Source organism: Gadus macrocephalus, chromosome 9, assembly GCF_031168955.1.
Source record: "Gadus macrocephalus chromosome 9, ASM3116895v1".
Classification (NCBI taxonomy): domain Eukaryota; kingdom Metazoa; phylum Chordata; class Actinopteri; order Gadiformes; family Gadidae; genus Gadus; species Gadus macrocephalus.
Window position 1 is genome coordinate 10,558,572 of NC_082390.1, and position 8,926 is coordinate 10,567,497.

The window sequence follows — 8,926 nt, forward strand, 5'->3', positions numbered from 1 at the left end:
TGAATCACTGCCGTCTACTGCACTAGGCATGAGTTGAAAGTTATATTTCATTGATTTGAGTGTCAAATGACCAAAATTAACATTATTTGACGAAAAATCAATGCTTTCAGACTGTATGATGAATACATTTGTTTATTAGAAAACTCCACATTCACGTGTCTACACCGATAAACCCGGGCCTTCTGTTGACACTAGCTTCAGTCTTCCCTGAGCAAACAGCAGCATCCTCTTTCCATCAAGAGGACTTTACAACAAGACCTCCTATTGGCCCAGCAGCAACAAGTGAACGGTAGAAGCACCATAATCAGATGAACAGCTGCTGATCCGGGTCGTCCTGAAGGAAGACGAACTCCTCCCGCGGTGAGGAGCCCGTCGTCCAGCAGCTCCCCCCGCAGGTGAACACCAGCACCGTCCCGAACTCCAGCGGCGCGGGATCCGGGGTCGGTACTCCGGGGTCCGGGGTCGGTCCCGCGGGCCGCAGAAGGCTGACCAGAGCCGGCATCAGCTGGAGCTCAAAGGTCCTGCGGGTGCCACAGCTATCGCACACCGGTACCATCTGTGCCCAGTTGGAGGGCAGGTCCGAGATGAAGAGCGGCTCCCCGCCCCAGCTGTACCGGAGGACCTGCTCCGGACACAGCGACACCCGCTTCATGAATCGGCTGAATGCCGCGTCTCCGTGGCGGGCTCGGCTCTTTTCGTACTTTTCTCCGCCGGAGGTGTTCTCCTCGCCCTCCAGGGCCGTCCCCACGGAGGTCCCCTCCCGCTCCTCGTACTCCCGGAGCAGCCGCTGGGCGTGCTCTAGGCCAGCCTCCCCGCCGCGGAGCTCCGACTCCTCCACCACGCTGATGTAGAAGCCTCGGAGCAGCGCCGCGTCGCCCCGCAGGGAGAGCTGTTGCAGCCCAGCGCTGACTTCCACCTCCGAGGGGACCTGGTGAACCTCCGCCTCCGGGGGAACCAGAAGAACCGGCTGCTCAGCAGGAGGCTTCTCCACCACCTGAGGCGGGAGTTCGTTGGTCGGAACGTCACCGATGTCGTCCTCCATGCCCCAGTCGTCGGCGGCGTCACACCAGTCCGTCGCCGCAGCCAGAGGCATCGGTGGGACCGGGCCGGTGGGTCGGACCTCCGTCTCTAAGGCCTGTGAGCGGAGGACCCTCCAGGCCCGGGGTCTGCCGCTACAGGCGGGCCGGGTGCAGGCGAACAGGTGCAGGGTCCTGTGGTAGGGGGACCCCTCCAGCGGACAGTACACCTGGACAACGTGGACCAGCGGCACCCCGCAGAGAGGGCAGTCCGTGCTTGGCCGCGACCCTCCGGGGAACACGTCCGGCTGGTCCCCGATCTTGCTGTTCAGACATGACGAGGTGTGTTCCTTCGGGTCCGCTGCTCCGTCACACAGGCCGAGCAGAACCACCTCCTGGTCGGCCGCCGCCATGCTTTGGGCCGGCGGAAGGACGTCATCGGTGCCTGGAAAAAATATGACCGGGTAGTCCCTCTTAATATGACACTATCAGAATATATGAATAGCGTTGACCAATATGCTAAACTTGAATATCGTATGCTGGATGGAATATTCTTCGCGTTTAACCATATAAATACAGGCGTTAGCGCAAATTCCGGATTAAAACTATAGAACAGTCATTCAGAGAGGGGACTCTCTTAATTTCTGTTAGGTCTCTAAGTTTCATTTATTTATTTATTTATTTAAAGGACTGCACTCTACATTTCTGTAAATGTGCCAGTGTTAGCCAGCAGGCTGATTTTCAACTGTAGTCCTTTGGCAAGATGTAAAGCTAGGCACAGGATGGCTGAAAAGTAAAACATTAAAGAATACACGCAGAAACAGATAACATGATGACTCCAATAGACTCCATTAAAACATAACCATACAATCAGTCATACAAACCACCATGGACTAGACAGGAGAGCTACAACAATACATAACAGACAAACATGCACTTAAATACCATTAAAGGTGTTAAAGGAGCATTTCACCTGTGGAGGTATGAATATGTATTGAAATTGGGTCCTATATGTAGTCGAATAATAAAATAAAATTCTAATTTGGTGCCGTCTTGACCTAGCCTGGCGCCGCCCACCTACCTACTTCCGCTCAATTTTTTTTCTTTATATGCCCTGGATTACACATGTGTTGTTTATGGATTTAAATTATAATTTTTCATGCAAAGAAAAATTTCGTGAAGAAGTTTGATAATTTTAGGTTTTATGTGAGGCCGCTTTGTGTCACTTCACGTGACAAATCAAGAAAGAAAAAAACGTCTGCATTTTTATTTTCTTGCGGTGTATATTGTGTGCTTAAAGGCCCACTGCAACTTTTGTAGCCTTTAATATGTCCATGATATAAACACAACGTTGGGCAAGCTTTTCAGGAATAGCGTGAACTGAAAGAAAAAGAAGACTGCAAATCAGACGCCGACTCGGCCGTGTTGCTTTTGAAATTGAAAGTAGGCCTACCCTTGGGTGGCCTTTGTCTTCGTGGTATTCTTGATGTTGATATTCTCTGTACAAATGTGTTTGCTCAACCATTTTGTTGTGAGCCCTGTAAAAATTGTTTTCTCGACCGTTTTGTTGTGAGCCCTGTATGTTTCTAGCTTGCTTGGTTGCAACCATATAAACACCTTTGTTTCCATGGGTGTTTTGCTGTTCGTCTGTCTCGTCCCCCAGATACAGACTGAATCCCCGAATCCAGGTTCTTGTTTATTTAGATTATTATGTTGGCCAAACCTCTTACAATAATTTAGGTCACCATAGCAACGCCGGTAAACAAACCCCGCCGAATAGTCGAATCTCTGGACTGAAAAGGCAGATCTGATTCGACTGGCAGTTTACACAGATTAAGATGTTCAAATGTATTTAAAAAAGGTTAAGCTGAAACATGCTTAGATAAAGTTGTTAAATTGTGTTAAGAAATGTGTTTAAAAACGCACAAAGATGTTGTAATGTTTCAGAAATATGTTTAAAAGATATGTTTAAAAAATATGTTTCAAATGTTTCAAAAATATGTTTCAAATGTTTTATAATTATGATCAGAGATGTTTAAAATGTGTATAATTAAAATAGCTTTCAAAACACAGGTATTTAGAACATTTTTTTCACTCTCACACTTTGAAAACGCAGGCCTTTGCCGTCTCTCTCGCGAGCTTCTCGCTCACAACCAATCACGTTCTTCTGAAGGTCACTAGTTCTTAATTGATTTCAGCTGCGTCTCCCCCGCCTCTCCTCATAAAGCGCCCCCACCGTGACTGATGTTAATCGTTTATTTTGCGTTGGATTGCGTGGGCTGAACAATCCGGACATCGTGGCCACCGACGTGGACCCCCGCCACCGGGACCCACGCAGTGAGTAACGCGGGTTACTTCCTTCATGAGCACGTTGCACTCTCCCCATCTCCTCCTGTCGTCTGTTCTCGCCCCTCTATTGTACATGTTTTACCGCTGGAGGTTAATGTGGATTTGCTGATGGAAGTGGTAGTTTGTGTTGAGTGGTTTATCTATGGGATCGACTGACTGACTAACTAACGCTGCGGACCGCTACAGCACCGACCACCACACTGGGAAGTGTCCTCTGCTCACTGTGGAAGCAGCATGGAAGAACTGCAGCAACTCTGATGGAAACGAGGACCTCCACGCTGTTGAACACAAATTGTTCTAGGCCTACTACAAACCGAGGCGGTCCCACTCGGTTAAAGATCTCGTGGTCAATGCGGCAGACCGCTGGACCTGGACGTCACCTTCTGCAGATACTTCACTGCCCTCAGGAATCCACAGATAACTTGAAACATGTCCGACTCCACATGGCCGAAAAATCCAGGATGGAAACTTGTGGAAGGAAGAAAGGGGTCTGTTTTTGCTCAACCCATAACCCCACTGAGCCCTTCTGTGGAAACCTGTCTGACTGACCCTACTGACGGGGGCCTGTTGTTGGTTGGTCTGGTAGAAGGTATGCTGCTTGTGATCTTCAAGGTGGTCCTGGGTTAGATGCGGTGTCTGACTTGCACATCACTCTCCCAATTCTATTCTTCTCTTTACTACTTTTCTACTTTCAATACACTTGCTGCTGCTGCTGCTGCTGTTGACCGCTGGTGGTGCAATGTGTTTTTTATTCGCGTATGTTCTATGGACTTTGCATTTGTATTTTAATGAACATGTATACTGCCTGTTAGACCTCGGATTGGCAAACCTAAACTCCTTCACTGGCAAAATGTAGATGCAAATTAAATGCCAAAATTAACATTTCAATATTCGTTTTGCGTATTTCACCAATAGCTTCGGAACTAGACGGACCTCGTATATAATTTGCTCTTCAAAGATGCGGTCAGGCGCCCCTCCGTTATATAACGTTTTCTGCCCGGTACGAAATAGACCGACCAATAGCAGCCCTTGGCTATCTAATGTGAGGTTATCCGATATACGCAGCATGTAGAGGTGTTTCAACAACAAAGATGGAAGTTAGTGAACTAAAGACTGTATATGCTCACTAAAAGAACGAACGACTACTACTCAAAGATTTTGAGGAATATGTATTTCTGCTTCACCCGTTCCAATGCTATTAGTCGAGGCCTATCCAATAGCATCGACTCATTTTAGATCGCGCCCTTTAGACACGCCCCTTGGAAATTGAACAACGCACTTCAACGCAGAGGATCCAGAAGGATTTCACAACGAGTCCATTGGAAGATATCGAAGAACATGAACATCACCAATGAAGGAGAGTAACGTTTCCACTTGCTATAGGAATTTAGTGAAGCACTAAATAGTTAATAATAATAATGATAAAATGTGGTCACCATTTATTGACTTTTTGGGTAAGACTTGCTTTACTAATATAACCGTGTTAAAACCGCATTCATTTACTTTTCTTGTGTAGTTTCCCACTTTCATTAAATGTTTTATAGAAGTAAAAAAGTAATCAATAGAACTATACACATTTGTACAACAATTAATCATTAGACAGGATTTGAACATTTTCTATTCGAGCTCATGCTTCATAATATTTCCAAGGATTGCAGAGTACCAAATGATTTATGAACAGTTGTTTTTGTTCAGGAGCGGATTGTACTCCCAGAGGCTTCAACAGAGCGGGTCTGGAGCTGGGAGCTGCAGGTGGATGTTGGCCAGGAGCCGTTCAGTCCTACAGGAACAGACGGGTGAGCCGTGGAACTGCACATCCTATAAACTCCTCCTTGGCGTGGTCAAACGGTTCAGAATAAAACTGGAATTCAGTCATTGGTTGTGATTGGCTTGTTAGCCAAGCGTTCTCAGCCACTAGGACTAGTGTCCTTATGAAGATTAGATGTGTGGCTGGGTTTGGGAGTTTATAGGAAATGATACTTCTCAAGAACGCACAGAATGGGAGAAGATAAGCTATTGACATCTGAGTGAGCGAGGAGAAAAAAATCTCCAGTGTTTAAATAGATTTTGTCTTGTTTCAGTAGAGGTGATGGAGGCGGTCGTCTGGAGGTGCTCGCCGTGAGGTCCATGGCGGTCGTCTGGAGGCGCTCGCTGCAGGTGGAGGGAAGGCCGGGAGCCGTGCAGCCCAACGGATGCAGAACGGTGAGACACGGAACTGCACAGCTGCACATTTTTTCTAGTCTTGGTGAATTGTTTAGAATTAAACCTTTGACATGCAGCCACAGCAACTCTGAGGTGTTCTGAAAAATGTCAGATGCATTCTCAGCTCCAGGATGTAGGCTAGGTGTGTGTGGCTGGCTGTTGGGTTAAATAATACCTCACTCAAGACTGCACAGTAGGGCATCAGTGAGATCTGTGGGAGCTAAAGCAGAGGAGGAGTTGATTATCTGCATCATGTACGGGGAGAAATGTGCAGTGTGCAAATGGAACGTGTCATTCGCCTTTCAGAAGGGCGGAGGTCCTGGAGGCAGAGGCCAGCCTGGAGGCGGCGGTGGCCTGGAGGTCCTGGAGGCGTCCAACCTGGAAGGGGCGGCATGGAGGGCCAGGTGGCGGCTCTTCATCCAGTGAAGTTAAACTCATCTTCAGTGCATCCATGATGAAAGGGGAGAAATGTTCCAGTGTGCAACTGGAACTTGTGTCTCACATTTCAGAAGGGCCTGGAGGCGGCCAACCTGGAGACGGCCAAGGTCCTGGAGGCAACGGCGGTCCTGGAGGCAACGGCGGGCCTGAGGTGGAGGACAACCTGGAGGTCCTGGAGTCGGTGGGCCTGGAGGCGGCGTCCTGGAGGGCCCGGCGGCGGAGTCCTGGAGGGCCCGGAGGCGGCGACGGAGTCCTGGAGGGCCCGGAGGCGGCGGCGGAGGTGGCGGCGGCGTCCTGGAGGGCCCGGAGGCGGCGGCGGCGGCGTCCTGGAGGGCCCGGAGGCGGCGGCGGCGGCGGCGGCGTCCTGGAGGGCCCGGAGGCGGCGTCCTGGAGGGCCCGGAGGCGGCGGCCTGGAGGGCCCGGAGGCGGCGGCCTGGAGGGCCCGGAGGCGGCGGCCTGGAGGGCCCGGAGGCGGCGGCGGCGGCGGCGTCCTGGAGGGCCCGGAGGCGGCGGCTCCTCATCCAGTAAAGCTAAACTCTTCTCCAGTGCATCATGAACAGGGAGGAATGTCCGGGGTGCAAATAGAACGTGTGTCACATTTCAGAAGAAATGAGGCGACGTTGCGGAGGCCCAGGCGGTCGGCCCGGTGGAGGTCCTGGAGGAGACGGCCCCGGCGGTGGAGGACGGCTGGGGGGTCCGGCGGTGGAGGTCCGAAGGCGGCTCGTGATTAGACCAAGCAGCTCCTCATCCATGGAAGGTAAGCTCTTTCTCCAGGTCTATCTGATCAACGAGAAAATCAAAGAGCGCAGCCATGAACTGGTGGTATCGCCATTTGGGGACTAAACTCTAATTTTTAACTCAAGTAACTGCAGTGTTTCCCCCAGCACTGTATGGTTAAGGCCGTCTTAACAGTAGGGCCCCGCCTTGACTACCAATGTAGTAAAATTATATATAAAAAATAATTATGCAATAACAAAGTGCAAAACTCGTAGGGAAAGAAAACATACTTTCCTCAAGTACAAAAAATATAGATAAATAATTTGTCGGTAATACTGTATACTGTTCAAAACAATAGTCGTGCCATAAAGCATTTTGAATGCAATTGGAAAAGGTGGTTGTATGTATTATTGCGAACTGACCCCCCCACCTTGACTAAGACATTGTCTGGGGGAAACACTGAACCGGGTTGTATCACTTAGTAGTGAGTACACTAGGGTAGCTGGGTCATCTCCAAATGGTAACTGAGTGTTACCACCAACTGCTCCACCAGGATTGAAGGAGTCACTGGGGATGAAGATCCTGGTGGCCAACCTGGAAGGCCTGGAGACGGCCGAGGTCCTGGAGGCAACGGCGGGCCTGGAGGTGGAGGCCAACCTGGAGGTCCTGGAGTTGGAGGGCCTGGAGGCGGTGGCGGAGACCAACCTGGAGGACCTGGAGGCGGTGGTGGGGACCCACCTGGCGGCGTCCACCCGGCGGCGTCCTGGAGGGCCCGGCGGCGGCGGCGTCCTGGAGGGCCCGGCGGCGGCGGCGTCCTGGAGGGCCCGGCGGCGGCGGCGTCCTGGAGGGCCCGGCGGCGGCGGCGGCGGCGTCCTGGAGGGCCCGGCGGCGGCGGCGGCGGCGGCGGCGTCCTGGAGGGCCCGGCGGCGGCGGCGGCGGCGGCGTCCTGGAGGGCCCGGCGGCGGCGGCGGCGGCGGCGTCCTGGAGGGCCCGGCGGCGGCGGCGGCGGCGGCGTCCTGGAGGGCCCGGCGGCGGCGGCGGCGGCGGCGTCCTGGAGGGCCCGGCGGCGGCGTCGTCCTGGAGGGCCCGGCGGCGGCGGCGTCCTGGAGGGCCCGGCGGCGGCGGCGGCGTCCTGGAGGGCCCGGCGGCGGCGGCGGCGTCCTGGAGGGCCCGGCGGCGGCGGCGGCGTCCTGGAGGGCCCGGCGGCGGCGGCGGCGTCCTGGAGGGCCCGGCGGTGGTGGCGTCCTGGAGGGCCCGGCGGCGGCGGCGGCGGCTCCTCCTCATCCAGTAAAGCTAAACTCTTCTCCAGTGCATCATGAACGGGGAGGAATGTCCGGGGTGCAAATAGAACGTGTGTCACATTTCAGAAGAAATGAGGCGACGTTGCGGAGGTCCAGGCGGTTGGCCCGGTGGAGGTCCTGGAGGAGACGGTCCCGGCGGCGGTGGACGGCTGGGGGGTCCGGCTGGGGGGTCCGGCGGTGGAGGTCCGAAGGCGGCTCGTGATTAGACCAACCAGCTCCTCATCCATGGAAGGTAAGCTCTTTCTCCAGGTCAATCTGATCAACGAGAAAATCAAAGAGCGCAGCCATGAACTGGTGGTATTGCCATTTGGGGACTAAACTCTAATGTTTAACTCAAGTAACTGCAGTGTTTCCCCCAGCACTGTATGGTTAAGGCCGTCTTAACAGTAGGGCCCCGCCTTGACTACCAATGTAGAAAAATTATATATAAAAAAATAATTAATAATAACAAAGTGCAAAACTCGTAGGGAAAGAAAACATACTTTCCTCAAGTACAAAAAATATAGATAAATAATTTGTCGCTAATACTGTATATTGTTCAAAACAATAGTCGTGCCATAAAGCATTTTGAATGCAATTGGAAAAGGCGGTTGTATGTATTATTGCGAACTGAAACCCTCACCGAAGACCCCCCCCCCCCCCCCCACCTTGACTAAGACATTGTCTGGGGGAAACACTGAACCGGGTTGTATCACTTAGTAGTGAGTACACTAGGGTAGCTGGGTCATCTCCAAATGGTAACTGAGTGTTTGCTCCAGCAGGATTGAAGGAGTCACTGGGGATGAAGATCACTGCTCAGGGGCTGACGACCACTCATCTTTCCAGAAAAGGTACATAAATCTACAGCTGATGTGATTAAAGTTCTGCAGTTCAGATCCGCTGATAAATGGTCCCATACCGTAT

The 8,926-nt window shown here is 52.2% G+C and overlaps 1 protein-coding gene and 1 long non-coding RNA gene across 2 annotated transcripts; one reads left to right on the plus strand and one right to left on the minus strand.

Moving 5' to 3' along the window:
* Positions 1-116: 116 nt before the first annotated feature.
* Positions 117-1,606, minus strand: pdcd2l (programmed cell death 2-like). The gene has a single exon (XM_060060697.1). It carries the CDS (start codon positions 1,427-1,429, stop codon positions 305-307), a length of 1,125 nt encoding a protein of 374 aa, XP_059916680.1. The 5' UTR covers positions 1,430-1,606; the 3' UTR covers positions 117-304.
* A 1,548-nt stretch (positions 1,607-3,154) lies between these two features.
* On the plus strand, positions 3,155-6,108 carry LOC132464364 (uncharacterized). The gene is made up of 5 exons (XR_009527245.1): positions 3,155-3,353; positions 4,616-5,161; positions 5,447-5,567; positions 5,874-5,989; positions 6,077-6,108. It is a non-coding gene; the product is annotated as an uncharacterized LOC132464364 (long non-coding RNA).
* Positions 6,109-8,926: the final 2,818 nt, after the last annotated feature.